Source organism: Trichomonas vaginalis, chromosome I (assembly GCF_026262505.1).
Source record: "Trichomonas vaginalis G3 chromosome I, whole genome shotgun sequence".
NCBI classification, from domain to species: domain Eukaryota; phylum Parabasalia; order Trichomonadida; family Trichomonadidae; genus Trichomonas; species Trichomonas vaginalis.
In genome coordinates, this window is record NC_067203.1 from 12732725 (window position 1) to 12749650 (window position 16926).

A 16926-nucleotide genomic window follows, 5' to 3' on the forward strand; every position below is an offset into this window, starting at 1 on the left:
AACAGTAAAATATTTACATTACACGTATGTGCTATCATTCAATAACACTTCTTGAATACTATTTTCATTTGAAGCGATACCCAAGTCTTTCTTAGCCTGTTTCCTATGTTTGAAGTACATTGAATAAACATAAGCGACTACTATGAAGATAACCATCAAGAAAGAGATAACAATCATAATAATGAAAGGAGTAGGGTTTTTCGGACCCTTAGAGTGGTCAGGTACTACTCCATCTTCATAAGGAATGACGTAAGCGCATATATCTGCATCAGATTGAAGACCAACTTTTTTGAATACTGTTGCAACGTTTGAAGTCTCATTATCTACGTGGAAAACGAGTCCTTCTCTGAATATATTACCTTTGAACTCAGATGCGAGTATGCAAAGGTAAGGAATACCGAGAGAGAAAATATCTGAATTTTCTTTTATGTAATCATCATCATCTGAAGGGTATACATAGGTCTCTATTGTTGGTAGATACGATGTAATGTTCTCTGCCATGTAGTTATCGATCCTAAAGTACGGCATTTTGTTCAATGACCAATTAAAGTACAAAAGGAAGTCATCGTCGGGATTGGAAAATTCTGTGGCCCTCAAATAAGTGTCCGGATCCATGTAAAGTTGTCTTCTGATGGTTAATTTCGGAATATCGAGGACTCCTGCGACGTAGGCTTTGAACATTGCGATTTCCGTGGGTATTCCGATCTTGGCTTTCTTGTTACATAGCAAATTGTTCTGAGAGAAGATGATATTCTGGTCAGGAGCCAAATCAATATCAAGATAATTTGTACAGAAACGGGATGATGAGGTAATTTCAATGCCAAGGAAATTGGGATGTAAGTGGTACTTCGTATTTGGCCCGGAATCGTATAAATCTGCTGGAAGATTCGCTTTATAATAAATATCAGTTTCAATTGAGGAATAAATGATGAAACTGAGGTTGCCATAAGTGTTCGTGGTGAAGTGAATCTCTTTTTCAGGGACAACGATCACTTTCAGTTCAGATTTAAAGGCACCACTTCCAGATATGGTATTTACGCCTCTTATTTCGATTCTTGTACGTGCATTTATGTCCTGGTCAACTGGGAGATTCGGTTTGATGGTGTTGGCATCGAAAACAATGGTTGGAGAGTTGATATTTAATCTTTTCGGTTCCAAAGGATGTGAAAACAGGGAATAAGTGGTAGCATCAGTTGAGAAGGAATAGATGTTGTCAAATGACAACTTGGAAGCGATAAAATCATCAATTGTGCAGTTATAAAGTGAAATTGAGTTAATTTCGGGATTTTCCTTCTCATTATTGATGGAAACACTCAAATTGGTATATGAAGATGTTGAAATAACTGATGGTGTCTGGATATAAACGTTGGAATTCGGTTTAAGACCAAATACCGAAATTTCTTCGAAATTTGAAGGTGAAGCAACAGTAAATTTCGATTCAGTATCCAAGAATACCTTGATATTGGCCATAAAGAAGTAGTCAGAAGGTAATTCTGTCGAAGATATCATCTCATTCAAGTTATTTGACTTGGATTTGATGATTTCGGACTGGGAACATGTAGATTCGCCATCATCTGATACGCAGAACTGCGAAATTCTATGATTATTGAAGTTTGAAACCAAAAATCCGTAAGAATTGTCTTGGACAGAAGAAAGAATCGGGAAAACGGTTTCTTTGATGTAAGGAGCGATTGTCGCACCTGAAATGTCCGGTGAAGTGATGATCGGAATGAAATCTGTTGTAAAAGAGTTATTTTCACCGATATGGACCAATTCAACGATTGTCCTTGTATCTCCGCTTTCTACCTTCTTCGCTGTGATGCATGGAACGAAATCTTTGTAGTTAATTAAAAGATCTTCTGGTAATACGAAAGTTCCGCACGAAATAGAAGAAACTAAAGGGGAAATATTGTGTATAGTAATTCGGAAGTCATTAAATGATGTCGTTGAAAGGTTTTCAGCTGATAAAGTATTAATATTCAAATATTCCGCTTGAATATCAACGTGATCATCTCCTGTAACAGCTAAATCGTCAATATTGAGTATGGAAGCCTTGAAATTGATGTTGTTGAAGGATTTCGAGTTAAGACGTTTGAAAGAATAATTTCCAAGGATTTCGAACTGAGAAGACTCACTTCCGTCAAGTATAGTAACTTGTGCTTGTGTCTCATTCAAGACAATCGTTGAATTTATTGTTTGAATATTTATTCTTTCAAATCTGTTCCATTTGAAGCCACCGATGTTCACAGAGTTATCCTGTGTGTATAGGTATGCATCGGAAAGAACGGCTTCGCGATTCGAGAACCAGGAACCGATATATAAAGTGGATCCCGGAATATTATGGGAAATTTTGTAAGAAATATTTGCATCGGTTGTGGATCTGAAATTTGTTCTGAAAAAGCCATTCTTTTTCGAGACTGGTGTAATAATGAACTGATTTCCGTATTGGAACAAAGAAGCGCCATCCAAGAAGTCTCTGAACTCGACATTTGCTGTAAATACTGCAAAAGATATGTTTGTTTGGGGTGTAAATTTTTCAGTGTAATTTACGTGATAAATTACTGAATCAAACCTAAATGCACATGATCTAATGGAGAGGAGATCGGATTCCAGTATACCACCATAGAACATAGATGCTTTGTCAAATCTAGACCATTGAACTTCTGAAAGAGTCAAATTTTCCATGAAAAACTCCGTTGAAGAGTCTTTTACGCACATGCAGTGTTTGATTGTAAGATTTTCGAGTGTTGTAACATCTTTGACATTCAATTCAAATGATGGAGGTGGATTTACGATGCCTTGTAAGTAAATATGGTGAGCGTTCTTTAGAAGGAACAAATCAATATCCGATTTGCTTAAGTCTTCGGCAATGTTGATTTCTACTTTGTCGTAATTATCGAATTGACTTGTCTTTTTGGATAAACTTGATAAATTTTTGGAAAATGTAGAATCAGGATAGATTACATCTTCAGGAAATCCATCACAGTTGCTCTTGTGTTTAGTATAAACGCAAAACTGAGCAACTTCTGATTTACTAAAGACAAGAAAAAGCAAAAACATTGAAAAAAATTGGAAGATTCGGAAAAAATGAAATTTGGGAATAAAATACTATATAAACGATTGTAAATAAAAATAACTTGAAAATTTGATCAGATAAATGAAATTAATAATATTACTTTCGAAATTAAAGATTATCTAAATTTTTGATGATAATTCTATGAAAGTTCAATTTTAAAATATAATTACTTATTTATTTTTCTATTTTATTCATTAGATTCGGAGAAAATAATATATTAAAATTAAAAAACTCCAAAAAAATTTTAAAATATGAAATATGATATCGTTCTCATTACTGATGACATTGGAATTTTTCATTTTGGAATTATTTTGGAAATTAACATATCCTCTCTTCCGTATTGTCTGTATGAGTGCATCTCAAATGTCACAAAATAATCTCAAAACAATGAACTTCCTCGAGGAATGTAAAGTTCACAAATTAATTTTTAAACGTCACTTTTCCAAAACTTTATTGTCTCATGAAGAAAAGACTGTAGATAGTAAAATATTTCTTTTTACAGTATAACTACTGCAAGATTTTGACTGTTCTTAAAAAAATCCTTGTCTAAAAATGTTGCCTCAGAAGTCAATACTTCTGAAGCAAAGTCTATCTCTAAAAGACAGGAGCAGAATACAGAACCTCATATATGAAAAGTTACCGGGCTATAGGTCGACAAATGAAGATGCTCAAGATGTTATTCTTCATGTTGCCCCGTTTCTCGAGATATTAACAGGAAAGCAATTCGAAAAACTTACCATTACACCATTTGGTTTTGAACAGATGATAAAGCAGAATTTGCCGCTAATTTCTTCAAAATTAGAACACAAAAATTACATCAATCTTTCGTTATTTCACAAAAAAGTATCAGTGGATGAATTAGAAGACAATAAGGCCTCCATTGCCTATCTTATAAAGTGCATGGGCGGAATAATTGTCAAAGACTCAGAAGCTGACATAATTGTTAAAACTAAGCCCGAAGATACACCAGATAGCATTGAGGTATCAACGGCGTACATCAATTATATCGCAAATGAGCCTATATACATAGATTTTGCTAAATTTAAACACTCACAGCAGAAAGACGACTACTCAAGTGATAAAAGCGTTAGCCTTCCAAAGAAAACTCGACGAAAACCAAAACTAGACAAATCTTCGGCAAATTCAAAATTTATCAACTCGAAATTTGAAAATACAAATGGCACCAACAACAATACAGAGGAAAAGAAGCCTCCAACAATTTTGGAGCTTTTTGAGCAAGAAAGACAATTATCTCAAAAAAATCCTTCCCTTAAGGAAGAGAACAAAATTTCATACTCCCATCTACCGCTCTCACAATTACCTCCAACTCTATCGCAGACAAAACCTTCCCACGATAAAAATAAAATAGATCATCAAAAAGAGAAAAAAGTACAAGAAAAACCACCACATAAAGAACCAATACCTGCTAAACCAACGCTTATACTTACAAACGACTACTTATCTCAAAAGAGTTCGACACCATCTCAAAAATCCGTGACTTCTTCAATGAGATCTGCCACTTCTTCGCAACGATCTGGGAATTTGTCGCAGAGATCAGCCAATTCATCGCAGAAATTACTGTCATCGTATTCAGTTTTTTCACAAATTGAAGAATCCAATGCGCAATCCAACGATAGAGTTAAGAAGACCCTTAGAGAGATGATAGATGGACCAAGCCAAGCCACAAAACAGAAAGAATTGTCACTTTCACAGACACAAAAGAAGAAACAGCCGAAAAAAGCGCAAAAAGACAAAAATCCAACGAAACAATTAACGCTAAACTTAGTCCCTCAGGAAGTCAAGAAGAAAGAACCTCCGAAAGTTGAATCTCCTAAAATTAGAAAAGAAATTAAAGAAAAGAAAGAAGATTCGGGTAGTTCGAGCTCTATACTAGCCATGATTGATGATCTGAAGAACTACAGGACGAATAGCAGCGATAGCAGTGATGATTCGAGTCATACGTCGATTCCTTACGATTTAGTTAGAAGATTTAGTCAAGTACCCGTAAAAGACGATTATAGTGATGACGATGATGGTAGTAGAACGCTCACGTACGATGAGGGCGTAATAAAGAACAGCCAAACGTATAATGAAGCAGGAGAAGATTTCCTACTCAAAAGTATATTTGGTAATTCGAATTAAATAAAAATTTGTTTGTTTATACAATTTGATAGATTTTACAAGAATAATAATTAAGTTATATGGATTCTAATGTGATTGAAATTTTTCCGAAAAGCTGCGAAGCAGTTTTGATGAAACCTCTGACTTGCTCTGTAGATTTATCAAGTATTTTTTCTATCCTTGGCGTTTCATTTGGAGCAGCATCCATCACTCCTTCGAGAGACATCGCGAATAATATGGCGGGATTCTGCTCTAACGGTGTGCCTGGATCAAATACACCCTTTGAACTAAGTATTAAGTCTCTTGTTCCAAGTTTGACTTGTTGTTTATATATGTTATTATCTGCCATAAAAATGAGAACGATAAATATCGTCCTATTCATTTATTATACTGGCGCTTCACGCCAATAACGAAATATAAAAATTTATTAATTATGCATTATAATATTAAAGTGATTAGGATAATAAATCTTGTTCACAAAGAATATTGAAATAATTTCCAATTTTCTCATAAATTTTTAAGCTAGACAATACAATTTGTCTTTATAATAAAACTATGATCTAGCGATCATTCAAAATGAATTGTAATCGCAATAGATTTGGATTACATCTTCCTTTTCCCAAATATATTTCTTTATTTCTCAATTTGATTCATTCAAAATAACGTTGTTCTCACCGTAAAGAGTAATAGTAATTGAATTGACTGTTCATGTTCCATAATCAACATTTTTACAGTCCTGTTCAGAAATACATATTAATAATATTTCCGTGTAATGATAGAAATATATTCAAATTTTGATAAATTTCGGAAATGTTTTTAATTTTTAATTAGCTTGTCCCTTTAGGACTTATTTAAGAAACTGAGCCACTATAACATATTTGCAATTAAAGGCTTTTAATTAGAAATGATAATAAAGCATGAATCGCCAAATAACGGCATTGTAAATTTCAATTCAACCCTAAATAAATATGAATTTTATTACCCATGTGAAAACTATTCTGTTTGCTCTCCATATAATATAACCCTTGGGCCCGGATATTATTATCTTGAAGCTTATGGAGCTTCACGAGGAGATCATATTAAAGAGGGGCGGACAGCTCGAGGAGGATATGGAGGCTATGCTGCCGGTGTTTATCGAGTATCGAGTTTAAAGAAAATATATTTACATATTGGCGGGCATGCTGATTTAGATACATCTCAGTCCATAATTTATCGAAATATTTACAATGGTGGTTCATACGGAGTAAATAATTTAGATGCTCCCGGTGGTGGCGCCACAGATTTTAGAGAAAAATCAGGAGTTTGGAATGAAACTAATTCGTTGTATTCAAGAATAGTAACGGCAGGTGCAGGGGGCGGTGGTAGAGTTGAATATAATATTTGCAATGGCGGTAATGGCGGCGGCTTAAATGGCCAACCCGGTCAAGGTATGATTTGCTCATCTCAATTTGGAACCCAAGATGGAAGCTCTCCAACCACATGCACTTCTGGAGTTTACTATAGTGCTGGAACGTTTGGTTGTGGAGGTCTGCCTGTTTGGACAGGTGCTGGTGGCGGCTGGTACGGCGGTGGCGCTGTTGAGAGAGGTGGGGGCGGTGGCGGTAGTGGCCATACGCAAAATGTCATAAGTTATGGTAGTTTTGAAATTAAAAATGAATTTTCGGATAATATCGGGTATGGTCGAGCGTCAATAACAGTAATTAAGCTGTTTGATGTATCGCAAAATATAAGGCTATGCTTCAACATCCAGATCCTTCATGCTTTTATGACTATTTTAATATCTTGATCTTTTATTATTGATTGTTAAACAGTTTCTGTTACCAAAATTGTATTTCTGCTTCTGATTAATGCTTTCTGTGTATCCAGTTTTTCGTAGCTAATCCAAAGGGTAGTGAGAATCTGAAAGAAATCGAAAATAAAAAGTGTACGTTTAAAAATGAGCAGGAATGTTATTGAGCTTAAAGCTGAGTTGAAAAAGAAAGAATTCGAAATATCCAATCAAATAGTATTGATAAATGACCTCCAAAACCAACTATCAGCTCTACAATCAGAAATAAAGCAACAACACTCCATTACATCTAATTATCAGACTGAATCAGCTACTATCTGCCAAGAAAACAATCAAATTTTAAACAATATAGAGTCAGCTCGGAAATTACTTGCAAGTGATCAAAAAATCTATGCAGAAAGAATGAAAAATAAAAATATTTTAGAAAAGAAACAGAAGAAGTATCAGCAATTTCTTGTTGAACTTAGGTCTAACATTAAAACATATAAATCAGAAACGAAAAAAACAAATAAGAATATTCAGAAATATAATGTAGAAACTCAACAATTAATAGACGAAATTCGATTGTTACAGATGGAAAATAACGAATTAGATAGAAAATATAACTTAGTTACAGAAATTGAAACAGAAAAATCAAAAATAACATCTAAGATGGATCTCATCGATAAAAAACAAATCGAAACATATAATATTATTGAAGCTTTATCTAAGAAATCAATGGAGAAGGAATATGAAAAACAACAATATGAATCAACCCTAATTGATCTTCAAAATCAAGAGCTAGAACTTAGAGCATTAATTGAGCAACAACATCAACAATATATTAATGACGTATAACAAAGACACTCATATTTCTAATAACATCATGAATTCATTTTTGAATTAACGTTGTTTTACAATTGCGAATATTACCCTTCTTATATTCTTGATAAGTTTATAAATCTCTAGATGTCGCACTATCCTTTTGATTGATCAAGCAATTTTATTGCGCAATATCTTTGAAATAGAAAATATCTTTAATTCATAATATTATTTCAAGCTTTATGAAGCTACATTATGAAATATGATACTTCTTGACTTAAGGCCTATGAGTACAGATTCATTGTCCGTATTTGTTTAGTAAATGTTCTTTTTTTATGTATAACATGTGAGGATCTTTTGTAAACACACTTTTAACGATTAGTTAACGATATCATATACACCAATTAATTACATTGAGATCAATAAAATATCTCTTAATTCTATATGTGCTTGTATTTCATGCAAAATCATAAATTCAAGCTTTGCATGATGAATATAAGATAATATTTGCTCATTACTAAATAAATAGGATTTCCTGAAAAGTGCCTAATTATTTTTATTGAAAATTTCTTGCTCTTGTGATGTCTTCGATTACAAATCCTTCTATTAGAGATTTGAAGACTAGCATGAGTATCTCAATTGATAAAAAGTCAATACATTCGTTTAATTCATCAGATTCTCCAACAATATCCATTTTTCCGAAGAAATTACTATTTCCTCAAATATATCCACACAGTATACAACAAAAGAAGCTCCTAATTCCCAATTCTGGAGTTGAAACGGCCGAATTTACGTTACGAATTGCAGATCCTTCGCCATTTTCTGTACCAATTTCAACAGTTTCTATCGCTCCAGGCGAAACATATGCATTATTAGTATCTTTTAATCCACAAGACGTTGGTTTATTCAATACATCGTTAATTTTCCAAGGATATTCTGAATTTTATGTACCTTTAACAGGAAAATGCGTACCATCACCATTAGAAATACCTAATTCTTCATCAAAAATATGGACATTTTCAAAAACTGAAACAGAACGTATTATAGAATTGAAAAACAAAGATTTATCAAAGCCATTAACGATTGTTACTGCATCAGATAGTCAAGCATTTACAGTCTATCCTATCCAATTTGAAATATCTTCAGCATCTTCTGCAAAATTAACAATAACTTATCATCCAGAGAAAGAAAGCTCAGAGAACCCAACACTTACAATACAATGCTCAGAATCAGGCGATTCATTCAGAATTCCACTCCATATCGTTCCACCACGCGCAAAAATTCCAGTAGATTTTGGAATTTGTTGTGTTGGAGAAACAATCACACATAACTTACAAATATCAGCTTCTGATGTATCTCCAAGTAATATTCCACCTCCTTTTTCATTAAAATCCTTCGATCCAGATACAAATTCAATGATTATTTCATTTTCACCGACAAATCCAGGAAAATTCTCAGCACAGATTGAGTTATCTGATGTAGATATCAATCTCAAAGCAGCTGCAATAGAAAGACCTTTTTCTGTTCAGATTTCTTCTTCATTTCCAAAAGGACCGTTGTTTCTTGAGAATACATCAGATGCAGACATGATTGCAGCAATCAAAGCTGATGGATACAATTTATCACAGTCAAATGTTGTTCTAAAACCAGGAAAATCCGTTGAAATCCACGCATCAAGAAATGAAAAGGAAAAACCATCAGGAAACATTGTTGTTTCATGGCAAACGAAGAATGGGCCAATGAGTAGCACAATAAACCTGTTAGATGCAATAGAAGAAACAGAAAATCAAGGATATTTATCTTATGAACCAAAAATTCTTTTGTTTAATGAAGAAAATACGAAGGAACAAGTTGTTGTTAGTTCTTCATCCAATTTCGTTGCCAAAGCTAAGAAATCTCTTGTAATTCAGAACCAAACAAAAGATAATTTCGAAATTGTCTGTAAAAAGAAGACAGAAACTATAGAACAAATTATTATAGCTAATTCTACAAAGAGATTATCAATTCCTGCAATAATTTCAACTCTTCCTTTAAATTTGGAAATTCCTCAAACAGTTGAGTTGATTGGCTTAGTTGAGAACCAAAAAGAAGCTTTTAAAGGTTCATTTACTGTTACTAATCTTAGTCAGACTTCTGTTTTCGTTGCTTTTAGTGCAAATTCAGTTTCAACAATTTTTATTGATCCTTTTACAGAAATTATCAAGCCAAATGAGAAGAAATCATTTAATATTGCAGCTGATTCTCCTGGATCTGTGAATGTCTATTACGGTTCCGAATTTTTGAGATCAATTTTGGCAATTGTCAACGAAAAGAACTTTTTCTCAAAGATTGCCGAGTCCTCATTAAGTAAAAGCGTCATAAAGCTTGTTTCCGATCTTCCAAAGGCAAAATTTACGAAGTTTTTCAAATCATCTTTGAAATCTTCAGTAATTAAGCTTGAAACAAAGCAACAGAAAAGTGATAGCATTACTATGTCTCCAAAAGTTATCACTTTTGATAGCGATAACCACCAGGAAACAAAAATTTCGAATTTAATAAATATGAGTTCATCACAATTTGAGTTTTCCGTGATTGCATCATCTCCTTTCATCCTTGTTCAGCCACTATCAGGTGTAATCAAGCCTTATTCGTCCGTAAACCTGAGTGTTTCCATTTTAAAGAACGTAAATGGATATATTTCAGTAAAATGCGGAGATTTCGTGACAAAAACCAAAGTGGAGACAACAAATAATGCTACAGAAATAGCTCTTTCTAATGATAGTCCAAGACAATCGCAATCATTTGTTGATAATCTTTCTATGTCACTAGAAACAGAAAACATGTCTGTAAACTCAGCAAAATTGCACTTCAACAAATGCAATGCGGGAACAATGAGAAGAGCAATGCTTAAAGTGATGAACAAGTCAAGGAGTGAGTGTTCAATCACTGCTTATTGTGATAATCCTTTCTCTTTACCTGTTTCTCAGTTTGTTGTTGAACCAAGAAGTTTTGTTTTACTTCCTGTTCATTTCTTACCTCAAAATCAAGGAAAATACTCCTCAAAACTGGAATTAGTTGCAGAGGATGGAAAGAAACTTGTTGTAAGTTTAAGTGGAAAATGTGTATGTTAGTAAAATATTATGTTATTTGAATATTTTATTGAAATTATTTTTGGTTTATCATTAAATCTCATTATATGTTAGTTAACTACTGAAAATATTCATCATGATACTCGAGCATAGTAATTATATATAAAATTATTTCACAAATTGCCTAAGAGAATAAGATGATTGTAAATTTTTAAAAAGTTATATGGATTATATAAGACAACAAAAGTGTAAGATATTAAGAAATAGTGAAAATCGAAAATAATCATATTGTAATGGAAACATTTTCAAAAATGAAATGAATTTTTACATTATTTCGTCGAAAGATGTCAAATTTCAAAATCAATACTCAACTCATTCCTTTCTAGAAATACATAGTGTAATGGAAAAATATGAACCGATAAATATAAAGCCTTGAAATTCAACTCAATTGATTTTGTTTGATCGAGAATTCTTCATCCAATTTGGTCATTCCATAGCAAAGATTCGATATTATAGATGCAATTAATAATAGACGAATATCTAGTTATTAATCATCTATTCAATCTACAAATGTATACTCTATTGAAGATGTATTTCAAATATCTTTGTCCATTAAGATTTGTAAAAAAATTACATAAATTAATAAAAAGATACAAACAAACAATTTATGATTTCAAAGATAGAGTATTCGAAGTGATGACAGATCCGAGCACCTCCAACTTCCTTTCCAGTATCTCCCAGACCCTGTCATCGACACTTCCAGGAGCGTGCAAGTAGTAGATATCGACTGGTTGTGTCTGTCCAATTCTGTGGACTCTGTCTTCTGCTTGCAAATGAGTTGCTGGGACGTACATCAGCTCAGCAAACACAACAACGGAAGCTTCAACTAGAGTAACACCAGCAGATATAGTTTCTATACCTAGAACAGCAATTTTGCATTCAGGTTCGCTTTTGAATTTATCCAACAAAATTTTTCGATTTTTCATCGATGTTTCTCCATTAATTAGTATGTGGTCAATGTTTCTAAACGTGAGCCACTCCGAAATCCCCTTCAACATTACAGTGTGATGTGCGAAAAATAAAATTTTTCGGTTTTGACAAAACAAAATATCCCTAAATTTTTGGGAAGTCATCCAATGAAGGACTGGCTCGACTTTCTCTTCGGATGTCAGGGTGAAGCACTCCCAAACTAAGCCTCTCTGCGCGGACCTAAATGTTTGGAGTCCTTTTTTGATACCGATCTTCTGTTTTCTGATTAATTCGACCATTTCTGTCATTTTATTGCTCGGAGTGTACAAAAGCATGATATGTTCCCTATTCTTAGGTGGAAGATCCGAAAGAACATCTTCTTTTTGCCTTCTTATCATCAGCAAAGTCTCCATCAAAATTTTCAACTCATCAGTATGGGAAGAACCATTCGCCTGATAATTACCAGCTTCGTTGTAGCCTCCGTGACAATATCTCTCTGAGTATTCGTAGAAACTACGAAAGACATCCGGTCGAAGCAAATTTAATGCGGTAAACAGCTCCGATGGACGGTTCATCGATGGTGTACCACTGAGAAGAAGTGCTGCCTTGGCTTGTGATATCAATGGCGTCACTTGTTTGTGTAATTTTGTGCCTTGATTTGAGAATTCGTGGCATTCGTCTGCAATTACCATATCGAAATTCCTGTTTTGGAATATTCCATCTGATTTCTGTACAACAGGATATGTCGCTATCGTAAGTGGATTATCGGGGAAGTTGGCACTTTTTGTCATGATATTGATTCTTGAAGGGGAAATATTTGTCCACTCGGAAAAGGTGTCTGTCCAGGCTTCTACGAGGTTGATTGGACACATGACAAGAATCCTTTTACTCGGGAACCCGAATAAGCTCGCAATTGCAACTGCTTGAAGAGTTTTGCCTAATCCCATTTCATCTGCTATCAATGCTCGATAATTTCGGGATGCAACATACTGTATTGACTCTTTTTGATGCGGTAGAAGCTTCTCTGAGAGTCGTTTAGGCAGATTTTGAAACAAATTCATTGGTATTTTTGTGGGTCTGAAATTACTTAAGGCTTTGATCACGAAATCGGGTATTCCGTCTAATACAGCAGTGAAAGTATTGTATGCGCTGGTCAAAGCGCTCTTTACTGTTAAGTAATTCCGAATATTTATTTTCCAGTACGGTCTGTTCTTCGAATTCACTTCCATTACGCCTCCATTCCTCTTATATATGTCGAGAATGTCTTTGCAATGGGTATGAGTGTACGAAACATTCTCGCTGTCGATTAATTCCGTCCAAATTTTATACATCGTCTTTTTATGGGGCTGCTGAGGGCTGGCAGTGATGTTCTTGATGTTATCTATAGATGTACTCCTTACTTCCGCTAGAGGCGTCGTGTTTTTCGGGATATTATTTTTGATATTTATATTTACAGTAGGAGCAGTGATTTTTTCACCTTGTGATTGACTGTATCCGCATCTACTATCTTGAGATGATGATCTGGACGTTAGATAAGTCTGTTCTTGGGAATTTTCATTTTGAGAAAAATTATTTTTCGAAAAATCTTCAGAATTTTGAGAACTGTTCGTAATTTCAATTGGTTTGAATTCTGTTTGAAATTTGACTTGATCCCAAAAAAAATTTGGATCATTTCTTTGATATTCTTGTAAAAAGTAGAGGAACTGATCGCATTTGATTGTTTCTGCAAATCTGAAGCAGTTTTTGATCTCTTTTCGCATGTCTTTTTCGATATAAATGAAATAATTAAAAATTTCGATATTTGAGGACAATAAAAGAAAATCTGGATCGGTATTGTACGTCCAGTTGTATACTTTGAATAAAAATTCAAGAATATCGTTATGATGCGTGATGATTGCATTATGATGCGTATTTTCGAGTAATGATTGATTATAATGAAAGATAGTGGTGACAATATCAATGTTGCCACCTTTCACAGCAGAGTTTGCTGTTTCTTTCGTAATTGGAAGCTGATTAAGTTTTAAAAAAGTAAAAATATTGACAGCACCTGCTTCAGCGGCTCTGTTTATGTGGTTATCTGCTATGCTATTCGTATTTTTGTATTGTTCGATATCGTCATCGATGAAAATATCAGTAAAAGCATCAGCTTGAGAATTTGTTTGGATATTGATCTTGAATAGCTCTCGCATCGAATGAAACATCGATCTTAATCTAAATTTGAAGAATATTCTGTTGAAAAAAGCGTTTTCTAATGTAAGTTTGATGTAATTTTTGTATTCTTGGAGTTTATTAAGCTTTTCAAGAGATTCTTGTATATTAGACTGGTTTAATGACCATACAGTAGTATCTATTTGATGGAATGGTTGCAAAAAATTCAGAATAGGTGTATCATAAATACTTTGTATTGACATATAAAAATTTAGAAATTTCAAATATGAAAATCAGCTTTACTAACTGGTTCCTTATAATATTTAAATGTATTGAGTTCACAATCGATGTTCTTGAAAAAATACCAAAAGGATAATTTCGATTTTATTGATGTTTCAGCGTTCAAATGATGCATTTGAATTGTCTAAAGTAAAATCTAACATGATTTACTAATTCAAATATTTAAAATTTCATCCGAAATCTATTGAATTTTTCTGATAAAACCAATATTTATACGGAAAGATTATTGTAAAATATTTTTTAAACGTCCGATGAAATCATATCATGGTATATAAAATTCAGCAATTAATCACATGAATCCAAATAAGACACTATTGCAACCAAAAGATTTTTCCTATTTTCAAGCAAAATGGATTCCATTATAAAATCTAAAATTAGACAGTGAATATGCAGATATTCCTTCTTTTCAGTCAATCAAAATATGACTGACTCAGAATGTATTCCACTTTAAAGATTATTTATATCTTAACTTGGGCAAAATCCATGGAAAACATAGGAAAATTTTATTTAACATGTATATTTTTATTATTACAAACAAACAAAACTCTATAATAAATCTATATTTTCTTTTTTCTTTTCTTTTGCTTCAGTTCTAAAAAAGAGTGAAATATCGCAAATAACTAAAGCAGTTGATGAATGATTGAAAACAACTAATATCTAATATCTTATTATATCTATTATATTATTTCTATTATATATAATATCAAATGATGAATGAATTAAACAATTACTTGGAATGCACTAAGAGATGTGAATTTCTTAAGAGATTCAATTAAACTATATGCAAGTGATGGAAATCGACCACATCGCAAATCACTGACTTCCATACGATATACATTAATACCGGCATAATCATCATATTCATAATTATTTTGAACATTAACTATATTTAAATTAAACTTACTCAACTCAATTCGACTTTGGTCTGGACAAATATTGATTAATCCAAGATAAAAAACAGAAGGAGTAATGGAGTTAAAGGAACTATGGTGGAGAGTGACATATTCGGACAAGAAAATCTTAGTTATATTTGGACAGAGGGCAAATGCATCAGGCATAACAACTGAATAATCAAATAATGCAACACTTGTAAGGTTGGAACAGTTACAGAAGGCATTTCCGTATATAGTAGTCTTTGCTCTGAATCTGACTGCTTCTAATGGAGTATGTGCAAATGTATACTGTAATATTAGTGACACTGTATCAGGAATGTTGACATGCTTAAGGGAATTACAACCATAAAAACAGAAATCACCAATGGAAGTTACTTTGTAGGGGAGATCTATATATTTCAATGAGGTACAATTTAAAAAACATTGACTACCAATTGAGGTAAGAGATGGCGGCAAATAGATAAATTCAAGTGAAGAACAATCTTTGAATGTATTGGTAGGTAAAGATGTTAAATCTAAACAGTGAGAAATATTCATTATTTTCATATTACAACGCTCGAATGCATTAGAACCAATTTCTCTGATAGTTTCTGGTATTGTTATTTCTTCTATACAACTTTGACCACTAAATGCATTATTTTCAATGGAAACAACAGTGTGGCTTTCGAAAGTTGAATTAATATTAAGATTTTTGAGACAATTACGACCATAACCTTCAATACTTACTTCATTTTCGTGCTGATTATAAATCAAATCTACAAAAATTATAGTAATTCGGGCATATCCATTTCCTGAATGCCCGATTGTTCTGGATCCATCTGGTTCTGTTATGGAGTAACATCCTTCAGTTGTAGATGTATTTGTCAAGTAGTATTTCGGTGTTAGCATACATCCATTTGGATAGTTTTTTGCTGATGATTCTGTGTAAAAATAACTGCTACCTCCAGCACCATGAGCATAAGTAGTAGAACCAGATGTTGGCTTTGATTGAGAGCCTCCCCCTGCACCTCCACCGTACCAACCTCCCCCTGCACCACCTCCACATCTACCTGTGTGCGCTGCTTGAAAGAAAGCACCTCCGCCTGATGATGAAGTTTGAGCACCACCGTAAGAATAAAAATATTCACCTCCTTTTAGACCGCCTCCATATAGTCCTGTTTCGTCTTTTTCTCCAGCACCTCCACCGCCTCCTGCAACAATTACACGTGCATATATGTTATCTTCGTTGATTCTGATGTCTGTTCCACCTCCTCCACCATTTCCAGGATAGTTTGAACTAGTTCCCCAAGCACACCCACCTCCATTGTATCCACCTTCTGCCAATCCAGTTTCATTTCTTTTTCCAGCACCCCCAACTTGGATATAGACTGTTGTGGCCTCAGTTAATGTTAAATAGCCAACCGCATAACCTCCTTTTCCTCCTCTACTAGGATCATAGTATGGAGATCCAGCACCCTGTGCACCCCAAACTTCTAATCTATAGTATCCAGGCTCAAGTGTTTTTGTCTGGGAACTCCCAGTATATGAAAAATCAATAAATACTTCAAATACTAGAAATACTAGATAAACAAACATATCATAAACTTATGAAAAAATTTGGCTTATAAGACAGATGAATCACATAATTAGCAGACTTTAAATATTTTTTTGTTAGTAAAGACGTGAAATTAGTACTTTAGAGTTGCAAAGTTCTCATATATCAGACTAATATTATTAGATTAATTTGTAACGCGAGTTAGTGATGACTTTCATTCAAAATGG

The 16926-nt window shown here is 33.5% G+C and overlaps 8 protein-coding genes across 8 annotated transcripts; 4 read left to right on the top strand and 4 right to left on the bottom strand.

Moving 5' to 3' along the window:
• Positions 1-18: 18 nt before the first annotated feature.
• TVAGG3_0976350 (uncharacterized protein) lies at positions 19-3060 on the bottom strand (the record flags this gene model as incomplete). Its single annotated transcript, XM_001317229.1, has 1 exon — positions 19-3060. The coding sequence occupies one exon, from the start codon at positions 3058-3060 to the stop codon at positions 19-21; it is 3042 nt and encodes a 1013-aa protein (XP_001317264.1).
• Positions 3061-3628: 568 nt separating this feature from the next.
• On the top strand, positions 3629-5218 carry TVAGG3_0976360 (uncharacterized protein; the record flags this gene model as incomplete). Its single annotated transcript, XM_001317230.1, has 1 exon — positions 3629-5218. The coding sequence occupies one exon, from the start codon at positions 3629-3631 to the stop codon at positions 5216-5218; it is 1590 nt and encodes a 529-aa protein (XP_001317265.1).
• Positions 5219-5273: 55 nt separating this feature from the next.
• TVAGG3_0976370 (uncharacterized protein) lies at positions 5274-5546 on the bottom strand (the record flags this gene model as incomplete). Its single annotated transcript, XM_001317231.1, has 1 exon — positions 5274-5546. The coding sequence occupies one exon, from the start codon at positions 5544-5546 to the stop codon at positions 5274-5276; it is 273 nt and encodes a 90-aa protein (XP_001317266.1).
• A 472-nt stretch (positions 5547-6018) lies between these two features.
• On the top strand, positions 6019-7014 carry TVAGG3_0976380 (glycine-rich protein family; the record flags this gene model as incomplete). The annotated part of the gene is made up of 1 exon (XM_001317232.1): positions 6102-6983. One exon carries the CDS (start codon positions 6102-6104, stop codon positions 6981-6983), a length of 882 nt encoding a protein of 293 aa, XP_001317267.1.
• Positions 7015-7133: 119 nt separating this feature from the next.
• Positions 7134-7874, top strand: TVAGG3_0976390 (uncharacterized protein; the record flags this gene model as incomplete). Its single annotated transcript, XM_001317233.2, has 1 exon — positions 7134-7823. One exon carries the CDS (start codon positions 7134-7136, stop codon positions 7821-7823), a length of 690 nt encoding a protein of 229 aa, XP_001317268.1.
• Positions 7875-8355: 481 nt separating this feature from the next.
• Positions 8356-10943, top strand: TVAGG3_0976400 (uncharacterized protein; the record flags this gene model as incomplete). The annotated part of the gene is made up of 1 exon (XM_001317234.1): positions 8369-10897. One exon carries the CDS (start codon positions 8369-8371, stop codon positions 10895-10897), a length of 2529 nt encoding a protein of 842 aa, XP_001317269.1.
• A 338-nt stretch (positions 10944-11281) lies between these two features.
• On the bottom strand, positions 11282-14235 carry TVAGG3_0976410 (DNA annealing helicase and endonuclease ZRANB3 family; the record flags this gene model as incomplete). The annotated part of the gene is made up of 1 exon (XM_001317235.1): positions 11521-14235. One exon carries the CDS (start codon positions 14233-14235, stop codon positions 11521-11523), a length of 2715 nt encoding a protein of 904 aa, XP_001317270.1.
• A 756-nt stretch (positions 14236-14991) lies between these two features.
• TVAGG3_0976420 (protein kinase a regulatory subunit binding) lies at positions 14992-16740 on the bottom strand (the record flags this gene model as incomplete). Its single annotated transcript, XM_001317236.1, has 1 exon — positions 14992-16740. One exon carries the CDS (start codon positions 16738-16740, stop codon positions 14992-14994), a length of 1749 nt encoding a protein of 582 aa, XP_001317271.1.
• Between the last annotated feature and the right edge of the window lie 186 nt (positions 16741-16926).